Raw genomic sequence first — 18072 nt, forward strand, 5'->3', positions numbered from 1 at the left:
GTCCACGTGTGTGGTTCACAGAAGCACCATACAATCTTTCAGAGATGAGCAGAATCACAAGTAGAAACTTCCAGTCCAGGTCAGCAGTCCAGCTATACCCACATGCATTTCTGGTCAGTGGTTAGTACTACCATTGTTGGTGCTAGATAGTGCTGGGATGGTCTTCCATAGAAAAAATCCCCTTGCTCATAGGGGAAATGCCTTGTTACTTCTACCCCTATCAGTAAATTTCTAACCTGTGTCCTGAACCAAGAGTGATTTTCTTCCTCTTTCTTAATTCTATCTACTATAATTGGAAAAGCTGGTACTATTCAGACAGGTCTTGGATCTTTTAAAGATCAGTAAACTGCTGCCCTCTGAGATATGTTTGACAGATATCTTCTAATACACAGTGCCTGGTTTTGTTATGGTGAATATTAATGCACAATTTCTATTTCCTATATCCTTTGCAATTGTATATTTTTATATGGTGTTGTTTCTTATTAATTATTTTCTACCTGCTTTATACAGCTTTTTCTCCATTTTAAATAGCCTTACTGATACAGCAAGACACTGACAACGTTTTACAAGACTCCTGTGAGACCTCATCTGTAGTACCTTGTGTAACTTCTGATTGGGAAATGACAGACTCTTGCATAGGTGACTGGGGAAAAGGAAGATTATCATGTGAGAGAAAAATAGAAGATCCTGCCTTGCTTAGCTCCACAAACTGAAGGCTGAGAGGGGATGTAACTGTTCTCTGTGTATCAGGGACTTAAAGACCAGCAAGGAAAAAAGAACTTTCTATGTAAAGGCTCATGTTGACATAAAAACCACATCGGTACAGACTTGCTATGGATGTATCAAGCCTTAGGGTTATGAGAAAGTCCCTAATGGTTACAGCACTGAGATTCTGCAATAGTTTTCCCATCAGAGTGAGAAAAGACTAACTGCTTCTGGGATGGAACATGACAGCTTTATGGAGGAAGAAAGCATGACGTGGTGCATGAGATAGTAAAGGAGTAAGTTAGTGAACTCAGAGGTTAATTCCAATTTCTCTGTCTGGAGAACCCAGGTCCAGAATGCAAGTTTAGATTTCTGGAAGAGACTTAACTGTTTTGTCTCCCGTTACATATCACACAGAACGGAGAAAAATACAGCTTAGCCAAAACTAGATACCAGCATATGATCAGTCTCCACTAACTGTAATGAATAGACATCTACATTTAGACATCTCAATTTAGATGTTATCACTGGAATACCATTGTACTCTGAGTTAATTAATTGCATAGGCCACAAGGGTTTGACTCAGTTGGCGGAAAAAGCGTGCCTTGTGCCATCTGAGAGGCCTTAGGTCCTGTGAGAAATCTGCAGGGGCAGGCAGATATGGCATAGGACGTGCAGAAGAGCTGCTCTCTTCTGAAGGAGTAGCTGGGGGTTCAGCAGATGTGAGGGCATCTTAGAAAGCAGCACAAGATACCTACCTTTAAACAACTGAATTGGACCTCGGATGGGGGGCTATGATGACTTGGTAGTCACAACCTTGACAGCATTTTCTCCTCTGCTTGCCTCCTCTCTCCTTTTTTTTTCTGATTTTCTGTTGTATTTGTTTTACTTGGCTACAGCAGTTACCTACTTCAGAATAGACTCCAGAATCCTGAGAAACAAACAGAATTATGCATATTTAAACAAAAAAGAAATCAACTAAGAGTGTAACTTCCCTTCCCAAGTAAAGGCTTCCATGTACACCGGCCATGTATATTCCCTCTGTAAACCCACTGATACTTCTGCTGAATTTCCACTAATGCTCTCATCACAATGCACTGAGCGTTTTAAGTTTTACTACAGGCTTCTCAATGACACCAGCTAGATTCTTCTTAGCCAGCCTAAGTCTTTTTTATAATGTAGGGCAAGAAAGAACTTTAAGGAAGGGCAAACAGCACCAAAAGGTAAAGTGCTGGTTTGCCGCAGGGTGCCAGTTGCCAACAATTATTAATATGCTCATTTCAGGATTTGTCTTTGGGGCTTTCCTTACACAGTGACGTTAAAAGTCTTGGCAGATGTTAAAAGTAAACACATTCAGCAGTGTTCATTTCCTCTCTGTAGGAAGGAAGGTGTGACTGATCACTGCCTTGCAACGCCTTGATAAAAACAATCAGTGTTACTGAGGCACGTGGAAGAAAGGAAACCCAAGCCAGACTGTACTGAGGGCTTCTTGAGAGAGTAAGAAGGGATGGAGAATAAGACAGAAGATTTGAGAAGAGACAAGAGATTATGCAAATATGAGCTGTGAATAGCATCCTGGCAGTACAACCCCTCCAGAGATAACTTGCCACCTGCGTTTCTCCAACAGGCAGCTCGAAGTCAATGAGAAAAATGGAGCAGCTCTGAACAAAAAGGGAAGGGGAAGAAAGAAAAATCAGACTAAGTGCTCTTTAATTCTAGCCACGTTACACTCTAAATGCTGCCAAAAATCTGGTAATAAAATTTAATTCTTTCTGAGGACATGACGATCAGTCATCCGACCAAGAATCAAAGTCTCCTGGGAGTGTTTCTTCCATTGTGGGGCTTGAGTAGACTTGACCCTCTCGGCATTTCATATTTCATAATTGAACTCAATGTCCCTCACACTTTTAACATCTACCTAGATTAAAAGAGAGTATTAATCACTCTCACCTTAGAGCAGTGCTGAAGGGGGAAGTAGAACACCAGACACAATTCAGACAGTCTGGGAGAGAAAGTTGATCAGTATTGTCATGTGTGTGTTAGTACGTGTTTGTGTCTGTATCACAAACAAACTCCCAGCAGTCGTGTAACAGACCCCAATATATTGCTCCAGTATATATGATCTTCCACCACCTTAGTAGCCGCACTCTGAAGATGGTGGCATACAATTGAGCACCTTACTTCTGCTGCTTATCTCTGGAGAAGTGAAAAAAAAAAGAAGCCCTTTTTAACTGAGTGCTTTGTTATGATTTATACATTTCTTTCTTGAATAGCTGAGGTTTATCTTCTTCAGCTGCAGGAACTTAGAGCAAACGATAAATGAAAACATCAACTCAGAGCCTGCACTAATGCCTGACACAAACATGTCACTAGATATTTAAGTATTTATTTATTCATTTGTGTTTTTGTAGTCTCTTCTTAGACGCAGAACCTTTGTATTTATTATAATAACGGTGACAAAATGTGAGAACAGGAAGCGGGAGGAAAGAACGAAGATAAATGCATGTATGCAAAAAAACCCAAACCACTGACTCCAGAGATGGAGGAATCGTCCTTGGGAGGTGGGGTAGTTGCTCCTTTGTTTTTGATTTAACTGAAGAAAACCCAGCTAGGGAGAAGGCTGCTCCTCAGATCTGAGACTAGCAAGGCTTGCAAGACCAAGGCTTGCTTTCTGAGGCCAGACCAGGAGACTGAAGGAGAATAGGGCCAGAGGCATCCAAGGGGCCCTGGGGCAGCCAGAGTTGTCTGAGGGGAGCACGGTCACCCACAGGGAAGAAAAGGTCCAGGCAGGACTTGGCTCACTGTGGAGTTGCCCCAGACCTGGTGGTGGGGTGGTCCTGCCACCAGCACGGCTACAAATTGCTGTGGCTGTGGGCCTGGTGGAGAGTGGGGAGGTATTGGAAGAGGGGATTGCCTTCTGCTTGCTTGATCCACTGCAAGAGCGCTGAGCCAAAAGTGGAGCGAGAAGGGGACAAAGGCTGCAGCCGGAGCTGTCTGCTGGAGAGAGGTGCCTGGCTGAAATCCTTCACAGAGCCAGGACACAAACTCTTAAATCTTCATCAGAAAGTCATTAGAAATCTGTTGGAGGACCTGAGCGCAGATTGCCAGAGGAGGGGACTCAAAAGCCCCTGCGGGCTCCACAATACCTGAAATGAACTGGAAGGGATAGGGTGGGTCTGGGAAGCAGGTTTCCTGCCATAACTAAAGCCCCCTTTCAGCCTGCTTTGCAACAGTTTTACGATGTGTTAGAATTTACATTCACGTGTTGTTAACCATTCTTTGGTGCAATGAAACGTTTTATCTGTCTGACCTCAACCTTTGCCATATGCTGGTGCAAAGTACTCAACTTAAGCCCCGAGGAGTTTAAGAAAAGAAGGAAAAGAAAGAAGGGGGAGAGAAAAAGAGTCTGAAAAGCGCATTGGTGGGTAGGCTCTGTTTTTGCTTGTGATAGCTGCCTTCCTCTCCATTTTCCATGGAAACGTTTTGAAAGCCAATTCCAAAAAAAGACAAAAAAAAAAAAAAAAGAAAAGAAAAAGAACCATGCCGATAAATGAATAGTGGTTCAGAACATGCCAGCTCTTCACTAATTGTCCACTTTACATATGCTCCTTCATGTCTGGTGATTCCTTTTATATTGTGGAGAGACAGCAATGAAACTTCATTATACTGCTTTAAGGAGAGGCGTCTGGAATGCATTTGAAATTGATCGGAATAAGGTTTATAAGATTTTTATTTATCTTATTCTAATTTCCTTATTGCTTTCTCAACCCAGTTTGTTTGAAAGAATAAGAGATGGGAATTATGGAAGGAAGGTGATAATTTTGTGAGATAGCCTGGTCATTCATAATGAAAAAAAATCATCTTGTGCTTTTGAAGATGAGCCTCGTTAACTTGCAAATTTTGCCCTGTTTCTCTTAGTGACCTGCGCTGTGGCATTACCCTAGCCTGGCTATTCGATTCCTCCGAAACTATGGATATGGACTTGTCTCTCCATTTTGCCTTTGGTGTCTAGATGTGGTTAGGTGTTTCTTACAAAGTGTTTTGAGTGGACTAAGCAATCCATAGTACACTTCCTAGTCTCTTGCGTGATGAATTTTCACGGAAATGTGGTTATTTCTGTACTGAAAAACATCAGTTTTGCTTCATACCACAGATGCCTCTGGAATCTAGTAAGGACGGCGGCACTGAGGGAGGAAACCTGGCTTCAACTCCAACATCCATGCCTGAAGAAGATGCTTTAGCACATGCATGGAGTTGTTTTTGAGAAGGCTTTGAATGCTCAAGAGTATTAGATTATTCAGGAGTTATTATTGATAAGTCCTTGGTAAATCCACTGGCAGCACTTAGGTTACTGGAGGGCCCCCAACTCCCTTTGTAATTCTCACTGTTGCTTTGTGAGCCTCTGTCTGTAAAGCCACAGTGGCCCTGGGGAGCATTCAGGTAACAAAACCCTCATGGAAAGGTAAGGCTCGTATACTTACTGTAATAATGAATCCCCAAATGAAGAACCTAATTATGTATGCTAGAGTTATGAGCTGATACAGCCCATCAGTAGTCCCTGTGCTGGACTAATCACTGCTGCAGCCTCTTGCAATATATATTGCTGCATTTCATGTTATGCAGCATGTCTCTTGGGGAAATAAAAGTCATTGTTGCTTTCTGTGAAACTCTGCCAGCCCATCTCACATTTTTTAAGTAATTTCCATCCTGCTATGGTCTATTACACATGATGTTTTGAAGGAACGAGAAAGAGTTAAGCAAAATGAAGACCATTATCAATATTTTATTTGTCACAGCTGAAAAACTACAGTTGTAGGTCAGTTCATTCCAATCCATTCATTGATTTTAGTGCTCAAAGCCCTTCAGGGAGTGTCTAAAATCCTCTGATGTTTCTGAGCGCTAAGTTTTGTGTTTGGATTTCTGATAAAACTGAAGTATGAGTCAAAACCGTGTAACAGACTCTGGTTCTGATTTACCACTGTGTGCTTTCACTCTCTGCTGGTGCTAACTCCAGTGATTTCATTAGAGTGGAGCTGCATAGTATTGATTTAATTCTTATGTCGATGTGACCCTCTAGAGACATACTTCCCTGCTCTTATTCCCACTGACTTCAGTTCAGGAAAATAATCAGGATTGTAATTAGGAATGATGACCTGATTCAGTCAGGCATAGAAACACAAGCCAGCCTTTAAGTTTTTCAGTAATGCTACTGATTGTAGTGGGGCTACTTCCTTCCTTAAAGGAAAGTATGTGCTTACAATCCTCACAAATGGTAACCCATGTTTTTAGGTTTGCTCTTGAATTTTGTGAAACTGGGAACCTTTTGAGTGGTTATAACAAGCTTTGGATGAGGATCAGAAATATAGGAAACTTGGTAAAAGATTTAAGAAGGCTCAGGAGATAAACTGCAGCTTCTCCTTCATCCCTGTCTATACAATCCCATTTACTTCAATTAGCTTTTATGTTTGCGACTGGAATGGATGGAATTTGAGCAAAGTTGGTTTCAGAGTACAGTCATGGTATTGTCTACAAACCTATTACTTTCAGAAAGCAAGATAGGATAATGCGCTTCTTTCTGCAGATTGTGTTGTCTGTACTAGCTGTCACTTAAATACCTGATGCCTCAAAAAGCGCACCCAGCAGGGTTCAAATGGTTTTGTTTATGTGCATTTTTCAGGCAAAAACTTGCCAAACTCCAGCATTGGCAATGGGCTTCTAGGGAGAGAACTTGGCTTGGAATTAAATACCCTGGAAATGGATTGGATCCAAGAATGAGTAAATCTGTAGCAGAGGTGAAAACATCTAATTATATCCATTATCCAAAAATTCAATGTAAAAATAATAAGGTAAAAATTACTCATCACATTAAAGGGTGAATTTTTCTAATGGCATTAAGAGATTTTAAACCCAGCCAACATATCAAAAGTTGAGTAATCAAAGTATTCATGATCAATATTTATATTCAGGTCAAAGTGAAGGGAACTGAGACAATGAAATTTAGAAATGCATGTATTGCAATTTGATTTGAACAGTCAACATTGGCAAAAAGCCTGTTTGCTCTACGATTACTTTCTGATTAAGTATTACCACACAGAGCTACATCTGTTACTCTTCATTTGAATACAAAACTTACCTCTAATCTAATTAAAATAAACAATAAAAGCAGGAACGTGATGTCCTTTTGAAGCCCTCAAACTTATTAAAGCTAAAAGTAATCCAATAGATTTAAAGAAGTAATTGTATTAATTAATCAGGGGATAGATTCTGGGTGGTAAACTCTAGCTGTGAAGGTAAACACGACGAATAAGAATTCTAACGCAATACCAACAGTGTTCTTATTGCTTGGTGGCATTTAATAAGTACCTGTGATATACCTAAGTTACCTTGAAAACAGCTAATGTGACCTACATTGCCTTTGAAACTGATAGCTGCTGCAGCACTGGGCTCAGTGTGGGTTGATTCATCGTTTTTATACTGCAGGGGACTAACTTCTGCAGTTAGACAGCTAGCAATTCAGACTATCTTAGATTCACAGATACTCTCTCTTAGGAATAAGAGGGTAGGCGACAAGAAGAGAATGCAAATTCAGGTAGGTGATTTATGTCTTGCTTGGTCTCACCTTCCTTCACTTGTAGGTCTTTAAACTGTGATCTGAAAACGACTTGCATCAGAATTTCCCTACAAAATAGTAAAAGCGTTATTTCTCTTAAGTATAGTAGATTGCCTGTAATGCATCCAACATCCTTGAAATAACTTGCTTGTTTGGTTGGTTTTGTTTGTGTAGTGATCCTTTGCTTGGAAAAGCCTTAACTCCACAAAGGTGGTCCTGAAGTATTTTTGTCCCTGAAAGCCTATGAAAACACATACAGGCATTTGCCAAAGAACAGAGTGAGAGTTTTTGAGTGCTACATCTTATGATAAGTGGCTAATTAAAATAGGTAGAAAATTAGTAGTCTTCAGTATTTATGTGACATTTTATGTTCTTATTGAAAGTATCCACTTCCTATAACTAAGAGAGGACATTTGTTTGCCTTTTTATTGTGGAGATAAGGGAACACAGAATAATAAATACCATATTTGCTTCTGGTCTTGTAGTAAATCTTGCTGAATTGCTTTGCAAATTTCAGGTGGGATTCACCTCAGCTTTAGCTGTTCAAAAAAAACCCCAAAAGGCAGCTAGTATAAGATAGCCATGTAGGCCTCCCTTTTAGTCAATCAAGAACAATAGAATTCTCCAATTTGTGGTATGTTCTGTCCTGGTGGAAATATATAAGAGAAGATCAATAGCCTTTGGTGAACACCAAGGAATGTCTCTCTTCAGTGAATGCGGAGGGAGAAAGCCCAGGGCACAGCTGGCTTATGTCTAGTTCTTTGGCAGCTAGTTAGTGGAACTATCTAGTTAGCTCTCCCACTGTGGTACTGCTGCATGTCTGTGAAAGTATGAGGTGCTCTGATGTGATGGAGATTTTAGTAGATCAGATGTAGATGGTCAAATGTAGATTTGGAAATGCGAATGTTTATTGCAATGTCTCTGGCATTTCTGAAGGAAAACTTTCATTTCTTACTGCTTTTGTAGGAAACGTTTGTAGAGCATTACAGCAACTTTTCATTCAGAGATAACGTATCATGTTTGGATGCCGTATCAGAAGTGGGCTCAGTGGTTGGTTTTAAGTATAGTCTTGGATGTGCCTAAGGCACTCTACTGCCACAAGCAAGGAAGTGTGGTGTGCAGTCCTGAATGCCAAAGATAAATGCTTGCAGGATCTCCAGGAGAAGTCATTTGGATAGGAGTGAGCTGGGAAATACTGTAGGTCATAGAATCATAGAATGTTTGGAGTTTGAAAGGACCTTAAAAATCGTCTAGTTGCAGTCCCCTGCCATGGGCAGGAATACCTTCCACTAGATGCGGCTGCCCCGCAAACCTCTTCCATTTCAAAAATGTTGAGCACCTTGACATATTTCCCTATTGGACAATATTACATTGTCCTTTTGGAAAGAGTCAAAGCAGACAGGTTTGATATTAGAGGGGCAGCTTTCAAGGAACTCAGGTCCAATTGTTTAAATATATGGGATAGAATTCATCTTACCTGCCTCTAGAAATCTGCAGTTTAAATGATGTCTGTTTCTGAGGTAGTCACATTTAGCTCCTTTAATAGTCAGCAGAAAGAAACTGGCACTGCCAAAGGGCATGTCTTAGACACCTGCTGTATGGGAGAAGACTCACCCAACTGGAAATGCTTAACTCTTCCCACTTGGCTAGCCTGGAGCAATGAGCTCAGACTAGACACCTTGGTTTTAGGCATTCAGCATTAAGTGGGTTGAATCCTGTTCTTAGCAGGTAGGTACTGCAGTTTAAAAATTACAGATAATATTAATGGAAAAGTTACTGCTGATTTGCATGAGAAATATGATCTTCCAACCTCATGGGTCTACTCGCATGAGTAAAAAGCATGTGAATGTTTCACCCTCACACTACTAAGCCACACTTCTGCTGCTTTAATTAAAGATAAAAGGTTCTATTGATTTTAACTTGATCTTGTTAGAATCTCACTATAGATCCTTCTTCAGTATAATATATACCAGGATGAGTTTTCTAGTTTGTCATTATTGCTTTCCATGTCAGAGCACATAATGGAAGCTCTAGAAGTCTACACTGCAGCTGTGGAGTGCAGCTTTAGAGAGAGGTATCTTCACACTGACTATAAGATATACTGTGGAACGTACACTGTGTGTAGCTGCTATAGGCTTCTGTCACTGAAATGTGAGTTCTGCTTCAGTTCACAGGATGTCGTTCCTCACTTGCACATCTTGCAGCGTACAGATGCCACTGTCCTATCACTGCCTGCTCCTGTCTCTCTCTCCAGCAGTTCCCTTGGCTCCTGATTCCATGCAGACAGCAGGCTGGGGTATCAGATGTGGCTTCAGGTGCTGAGGGATATAGTATATGTATGGTGAAGAAATGGTGAGAACTGTCTGTCCAAAACAGCCTGTCTCTTGTCCTTGATACTCTTTCTTGGGTTCCAGTTGCTTCTGCTGCTGCTTGGGGTTGAGCTGCCACCAGTGGTTACTCCAAGCAGCCGGAGGAACATGCAAGAAGCTGGGGCAGAGAAGGATACAGAAAGATAGGAGAAAAAGACTAGAAGGCTTGTTACTGATCCACAACACACCTTCTACTTACAGTTGCAGTATAGTTATCTACCTCTTGCTGCCTTTGCTTTACCTGTTCTCATGTCTTTCATGAGGAATGGCAGAATACAGTACAGAAGGGAAATGTTTTTGCCATTTTGGGAATTTTGGCATATGTCTTTCTACTTTCACCTCCTGATGTCCTTCAGGGAGTGTTGGGAAATTAACCCCATACACAATGTGACTGCTTGTAATTATAATTCTCATTGACTCTTAATTGCCACTGCTATCCATCAAAGGCTTGATTTTCAGGTCTGTTGCATAGTGCAGTGAATAGGAAAAAAGCTGGAGGTGCAACTCATATCGGCAGAATATAAGCGGAATGGGAGGAGCTGCTGTTTTGACTCTGAGAGCAGGCTTGAGAAGTCTCAGCTATACTTGTCATGCCCCAGTGTGCTGTGTGGTCTTGAGAAGCTGGTCAGAGGAGTGAGACTGGGGCTTTAAAGAGCATTTTACTGGGCACTAGGGGCAGACCAGGAATGGGTTTATAATCTGTTGTCATGGTTCAGCTGACAGATGGCAACTAGGGAGCTGTGGTATCTTGAATGCTTCAAGGGAGTGAATCCTGAGCTAACTACTACAACCTGATGTTAAGCTGATGAAAGTGTCCCTGTGCAGAGAAGCTGTGTTAGCTAAAGGCTGAATCAATTTAAAAACCAATTTTAATTATACTAGTGCAAACTTTGCAAGCAAGCACACAGTCTCCTTGGCAGTAAGGAGAGATATGCCGTTAGTAGTATGTAAGACTGGTCCATGCTCTCTGGAGCAGGCTAGCATATACTGAAAAGAATATCAGAGACAAGGTAATTGCCATAACATAAAGGTGAAAAGTCCCTTTATATTATGATGTTACATGTTAAGCTGTCCCTTGTTAACAAGATCTGATGATCAAGCTGTAATTCAGACCTCAAAACCTGGAAAGCTACACATAAAAGAGCTCTATAAGGCACAGGAGCAGTGGATTAAAAAAAAGGGTACAAGGAAGCCTGCCAGATTTCAGTGGGATCCTAAGCTCTACCATCCTGTTTGGCCGTCTTCTCACTGCAGTGCAACAAGTGCCACTGTCACGAGCTTGGCTGTACACTGACACATTGGATCTGTGACCCCAGATTTCAGCCCTGCGCTGGTGTGGTGGCTGAACTGACCCCTGCAGCCAGGGGTCAGATGGAAAGCCATTAGGGGTGATTCCTCACCAGCACAACGTCCAGACTCCCGTTACGGCTGCTTCGAGTCATCCTGGGAGCAATCATCCATGAATTGATTTTATGGCAGTGCTGACACTTGCCTTCATTCTTTCGGAGCCGGAGAGAATTGCTCTTAACCATGCCCCCTGCTGCCTCGGGATATAATCTCAGGAGCATAGTTTAGGGGCACAGCCAGCTTCAAGGAGCATTACTTTGCTTCAGTGCATTTTTATGTGTTTTCTTTTCCCTGCAGGCTTTTTTTTTTCGGCTCCGAGGGATATTTGAACCAGTGAATGCACTTTTTTATTTCTTCTTCTTCTTCTTACTAAAAAAGCAGTCCAAAAGTCTATGTCTGTTTGCTGTTGTCAAACATACGAGCGTTTGTCCAGTTTGCTGTTGGGTAGCATCACAGGCTTATGTTTTAGCTGCTAGCTTGGTGATAATATTCACCCTTAACAGAGGATTTTAAAACAAATGCACTTATCAAAATCAGTTCATCAATACAACTGCAGTTTGAACCCCACATTTGGCAAATCCACAATCCTGGGAATACTTTTTAAGAATAAAGCTTCAGTGAGACTATTTATGCAAAGAAAATGTTTTAATTTTTTTTTTTTTTTTTTTTTTTTTTAGCATCAGGACCAAAATAAGATTTATTTTTCATAGGTCAGAAATCTTTTGAAGGGCTTTCATTCTTTTTTCTCCATTTTCCTCCCTGTAATTCTTATTAGCTTAATTAATTGTTGCTCTCTTTTGAAATTAAAGAGAACAAATTGTTCTCCTGGTACTGAAAGGCACAGGAAAATAATTGCAAACAGTATATTTGTACCTGAGTTTTTGTTATATTTCTGTTGACTGAAATCTCAGGAAAAAGGAAGGCAAATTGTTCACAGACAGTCCCTCCCCTGTTAAAGCCAGAAATTTATTTACGTGGATGCGTATAGCATTGTAATGTTCTGGTAATGGAAACAATTTGTTTTAGAAATAGTATAAAGGTTGCTAATTTCCAAATAATGGGAACCGGTCTGCTTGACAGGTTTTTCTTTTTGCTATTTATACTGCATATAGAGTAGCAGAGGCAAAGCTGGGCAGGCAGAGCAGCTCTCTGGCAGCTGCTGCGACCCCTGCTGTGCTGCTGCCATCTCCAGTGCCACGGGACAGCAACACGAACACCAGTTTTTGGGGATCCCCTTACCTATTAGCCATCCCTCCTTGAGGGAGAAAAGGAGAGGAATTTTTTTTTTTTTTAAGACAAAAATGAAGGCAACAACTACATGGGCTGAAGTGGGTGCGTTTTCTGTATTTTTCTATTCAATGAATAATTATCTCTGAAAAACAAGCACGATTTGGAAAGGTAACCTGGCTGGGGAGCTTGCAGAGCTACATTTCTGCCAGACTGTTTTTCATTTTCCTATTACATTTCATGCATTTGAAAAATGAGGAGAGAACATGTGCTTACTTTTTGCTGTTGTATAAGGCAAACCGGGTTGGAGCTTTGTGGATTAATAGGATGGGAGGTGGCTTCCTGCCTTCTTTTGGTGGAAGATGAAGGTGCCTTCTCACCTCACAGGTCTTTTTCAAACAGCCCATCAAGTTAAGTATTAGAAGAAAGAGTCGGTGAAGTAAGTGTGGAGAAGGGAGTTTCTGGAGCAGAGTGCATACAGGCTACTAACTGACTGTTGATCTTGTGAGCCTATTAGTAATATTGCTCTGACAATATTTAGGATTAAGCACAGTGGTGGACTGTTTAGGCAGGTGGAGCTAATTTTTGGGATGAGTGGTTAGCCTGGATCCTGTATAGATGAAGAATGACCTCATATTGGGATGGGAAGCATGAAGGCAGATACCCATGCGTAACCCTTTTACAAGATATGAAGGTTCAAGAAAGGCTGTTCTATCTCCTGCATTTGCCGGCTCTTTTCTTCCCCTGTCTACATGGGAGAGCAGTTAGGAGGCAAAGAAGGACATAGTTGATACACATCTTGAATACATGATGCTTGATCCGTATTAAGAATATGTAATGGCAGTATGAGTCACAGAAAAACTTCATAGATTTTGATAGAAGATGAGCCGTACTGTGATAATCTCTAAAGACAAGGTCATGCTTTCAGTCTTTTGAGTTTTCTACTAAATTCCTTAGCAGTAACGTGTTTTTCTAAAATCTTTCAGAAAGGTTAGCACAGTCTCTTAATGATCTTATAAACTTCTAGACTGATAACAACAGAAGATCTTCAAATTTACCACCTTTTGGGATTTTATACTCACTAAATCCTACAAGGCTTCATGTGTGGCTAAAACTGCAAAGATGTAGAAAGCAAAGTCTGGGACTCGCAAGCCCAAAGGATGTGGATAACAGGAACATGCAAAACTTCCATCAATGAGCTAGCTGAATACCATCTGCTCAAGGAAGGCTAGAAAGCTACACAGTCAGGGAATGCCGTGATGAAGGGTTGAAGAGCAATAAAAAAAGGTTAAAGGAGAATTAAAAAATGTCTATGAGAAAAGGAAGAGATCTGAGACTCTCATGAAGTACTGCACAGGTTCCTTTCTTGTTTGACTTCTGCATCGTGTCATCCCATAAAATCCCAAAAATGGGATTTTAGGCTCTGTGAAGCAAAGGCCAAGAACCTTACATACGGTTCACAAGGAATGATATACCGTCTTGTACATGCAGATGTACATAATGAATCTTTCTATCATTCCTGAGAAGATTATTTTGATTATTCAGTGTATCATGGATGAGAATGAGTAATTAAAATAATATTTAAATGTAGATTTTATTTGCACAGACCAAAAAATATCTCTCTTTAGCAAAGCCTTTTGCTATTGCTCTTGGTACCCTGGGGAGACTTCAGATGCCTGATCATTTCCCTTGGCCCCTCAGCTCTGGGGAAATGATATATTTTTGTTGGTTCCCTTGGCTTCCCAGGCAATGCAAAGAGCTGGCTCAAAGTGGGACCTAAATGACAATTCATTGCCAGGAGGGAAGTAATTTTCAGGCCTCCTCCTCTTCTTCTTGCCATGAATATAATAATACACTTTGGAAACATTACTGGGGTAATCTGAAAACAGCAATGCTGTCAGAAATCAGAAAATGCCTGATAGAACTGGTTCTCCACATAGGTTAGCTGTGTTATTTAGAAGCACTGTTCATCATATTTCACTCTTCACTGACATCCTGCTAGATTTTTCCCCAGTGAGAAGTCATCTTTGCACTAAACCACTGTAAGAGCACTATAGGTTGAATATTGTTATTTTTTTCTTCTTTCTCCCTGTCAGCCCCCCTTCTCTCCCCTTGTGGTGGGTTTTTTTTGGTTTTTTTTTTTGTTTTTTGTTTTTTTTTTTTTTCCCAGAAAGCTACTTCATGTTGCAAAGATCATCAGATGAAATGAATGCAGCCCAGCTGGGATTTGCTGGAAATGCATTCAGCTTGGCAACACCTCTCACAGTGGCTGGGTCCCTGAAAGCTTTGTTTAAAATGATGAAATGAAAACAAAGGAGACATAATTAGCTGGTGTATAATAATAGAAAAGGCTTGTATCCAACTACTGTAAAAGTCATTTAATGAAGGGTAATCTGGACATAAGCCCGCACACTATAGTTGTAAAATATTTAAGCTTTTTAATGAGAGAGAAAATGGAGAGAAGGGTCTGCTAACATGATTAGGAAAAATGCCTTTCATAACTGCTTTTACAGGGGCTTGCAATTCCTAAACTGAGGTTTGTAGCTTTCTTTAAGCCAAAGCAGCAATAAAACTTTTATACCACACCAACATTTAAAAGCTACATACATCACATATTGGTTTTATATGTCTGGGTGGAAACATCAGCGTACTGTTTTTTATGTCTGCAGAGGGCTACACCAGCTATTGAGTAGCATCTCCATTTTTTTTCACTTACCCCAGATTGTAGAGTGCTTGTGGATGATCATTAATCTTAAACTGAACTAAAAGTTGCTTTCAGTGATGTTCTTTCTCATGTCCCTCTCCTTGTTCTGATTTTCCTCTCCTCCCTTTCTTTCTTCTTCCTAGAAAACTCCCTTTTGTCATACTCCCCGTACCTGCCACTGTTGGGACCAAAACAGATGCTGCTTGGTCTGAGGGAGACTCGTCGCTTAGATGGGGTGAATACATACCATTATTTTTAGTTCATTCACAGGCTACTGGGCAAAATGCAGGAATCAGCTAGGGATTTTCCACAATGGGACAATCATAAATGATGTAATAAAACATTATTGTACCCCTGTGAAATTTTTAGATGTGGGATCCAGTATGATTACTGTATTTACCTAACCTGAGTGCAAAAGTTTTTATTACCTGTGCCTGGGAGGGCACTGGTAGAGACTTCCCTGCAGTCCTCTGGGCCAGTGACTAAGGGGAAGCAGGGCTTGGTGAAGGGGAAAAGCTGCTGGATGGCGGTTGGGTATTTTGCCACTGAAAGTTTTCAGGGTGAAAGGAAGAAAGTCCTGCGTGTTCATGTGTCCCTATAGTGCCAAAACATTGCCCAAGCAATGCTTGCCTAGCTGGCTCATGTGCGCTGTCATTGTTCAGCTTCAGCTGCGCTCTTCCCCTTGTTTCCTAGCTGCCTGTTTTCAAGGGCTTTGTGGATTGCACTCATTGTCAGTACAGCCAATTAGGGTAATTGTTGCCATTATTTCAGTGATATCTCACAGAAATAACATGCTCATAGACATGGCTTTCTCACTCCTTCAAAGTCATCACTGTGCCATCAGAATTTTAGCTTAAAGGTTTTTCTTAAGCATATAAATGATATTTGTAGGCCTGTCTATCACTTTCTTGCAAATTCTTCATTTAAGCTTCCATGTAGGAATGGAGATAATAAATATTCATGCATTTCTTCCTACCTTGATGTGCTAATTCTTGTATAGTGGTAATCAAGAAGCAACTGAAAAAGATGACTTGATTCTGGTATTATTTATGAGTATTGCACTGAAGTGTTGGGCTAGGGGTGTGTGACAAGGCCAGTTAAGAGTGCTTTAATGTGAATTGCTCTCTGGAGATATCTTCTTTGCTTTATTCATTGTATAAAGTCATTTAAGATTACTGAATTCCCTATTTATTACCTCAGTGAGTTATCTCAAATTAGGTGAAATTGGTTCTTTCTTTCCCATCTCTTTCCCAGCCTTCTAAATAAGGTCCTGAACTCAAGTGCTTTGAGTTGTGTACCTAATAGTCTGATTGACTTCAGTGAGTTAGTTAAACAAAGCCTTAATGTTTGTAAGAGTGAAGGATCTTTCACAGTTACCAACTTTATAGTATAAACTGAGATGGCCTACATTTTTAATGAGTATGAAATGGTGTTTGTCATATGACAGATCTTGACTGCTGAAAGATCAAATGACCTTTGAATGTAAAGAGTTAAAAATACCAGATGCTCAAAATTGAGTTAATTTTAGATTCAAAGTGCGTAAAGTTAAAAGCTGAAAGACTGAGAGTTGTCTTTTCTCATTTGATGTTGCAGGTCACCAGGTTTACATGCTCTAACTACGTGGAGGCCCTAGAAACATGAAAACTTCTCTTTCATCTAGCGGCTTGGTAACAAGTAACTCATTATTGTTATAAACAACAATTTTCTTTTCAAATGTCTGGAAAGACAAGAAGGGCTAAATTTAAAACTGATTCAAATATGCCCAGTTTTAAGCTCTTTAACATGAGAACTGTGGGGATTGTATTTAACTGGTGGTAGATGGCACTCAAATAATATCAGTTTGGCTCACGAGTTGCAGCATCACCAGATACACTCACATGAAATGAGAAAAGTTAGTAAAAATGGTGTAAAACATATAAAATAATTAAATACAACTTCTACACTCTCCCTAATAGTCTTACTGCAAGCATATCATTACAGCTTTCAGAAAATATTTTCTGTTTGTGAGATGAGTTGTTTATCTGATTGATTTTATCATGGGGTGTTTGTGTGTGTGTGTGTGTGTGTGATCGGCCAAATTTGACACATGATATTTGTTCTGGGCCTAGATTAGCTGGACCCAAACATGAGGATGATGGAAGCTGCAAGATGAATCCCTATTTTTGTGCTTGCCTTTAAGCGGTATCAAGGAATGTGATATTCACTGCATCAAAGATTTATTCAATCTCATTATTGCTATTTCATCCCACTACAAGGAAGGCTTGAGTGGGGAGGTCTTTGAGACTGTGAGAGTTTAATATTTCTTGTTAAGGGTGTGCAGAGACAATAGAAGGAAGAGTGGGACTTCTGCCAGAGGTGTCGAGGGGAGAAAGAAGGTCATTGATGCCTTCAGTCAAAATGACAGCTCCCAGTAGGAATTCCTCATCAGGGACTGCTTGGGAGCAGTGGAAAGGTAGTCAGGTTTGTTGGCTATGGGAGTGATCAGGAGCTGGACTTGTACCCACTGCACCCTCCCCCAACTGTACTGCTGTGTGACCTGCTGGTGGGAAACACTGCATGAAACAGAGACACCACTGGCGTGGTAGGAGTCCTGCAGAAGTTTAGAGATCTCAGGAAAACAGACAGCCCGTGCATTTCAGATTTGATACCAGCTGATGCATGGCTTGTTTAGCTGTGCTATAAGGGTTACAAGACTTTACATGCTGTTTTGGGGTGGTGAAGCTACTTAAATACATACTTCTCATGTGTTGGTTTGCCTTGCTACTGAAGTAGTTTGCCTGTGTTTTTATCACTCTTCTTGTTTCAAGAGAAGATAGTAAGAATTACTTCTGTTTCAGCAAAACACATCTCTCTCAAACTTAAAGATGCTATTTTGCTCTGGCTGGACCTAAGATCCAGGTGGAAATCACATATGTTCCTGGTTGACTACCGTTTAGGGAACTTACTGTGTTCTTATGGACTAAGGGTGAAGGGCTTACCACAGCAGAACCAGGAAGAGGAATCTATGGATGAGTCAGCAAAGAACTAAGTTACTTCCACATACTAAACTTCATTTAACCTTTCAGCACATCATTTAGATCTTGGTGTTTCAGAATTATTTCCTGCTGTAG

General features: G+C 40.6%; 1 protein-coding gene across 3 annotated transcripts in view; it reads left to right on the forward strand.

Annotated features, from left to right (window-relative positions):
- Positions 1–18072, forward strand: part of OLFM4 (olfactomedin 4) — a 112823-nt gene that overhangs the window by 55059 nt on the left and 39692 nt on the right. For all 3 annotated transcript variants that reach the window (XM_054056300.1, XM_054056303.1, XM_054056299.1), the window contains one exon: positions 15106–15197. In XM_054056300.1, coding sequence (XP_053912275.1) covers positions 15106–15197 — 92 coding nt within the window. The remainder of the gene's footprint in view (positions 1–15105; positions 15198–18072) is intronic.

This window comes from Cuculus canorus, chromosome 1 (assembly GCF_017976375.1).
Source record: "Cuculus canorus isolate bCucCan1 chromosome 1, bCucCan1.pri, whole genome shotgun sequence".
NCBI classification, from domain to species: Eukaryota; Metazoa; Chordata; class Aves; order Cuculiformes; family Cuculidae; genus Cuculus; species Cuculus canorus.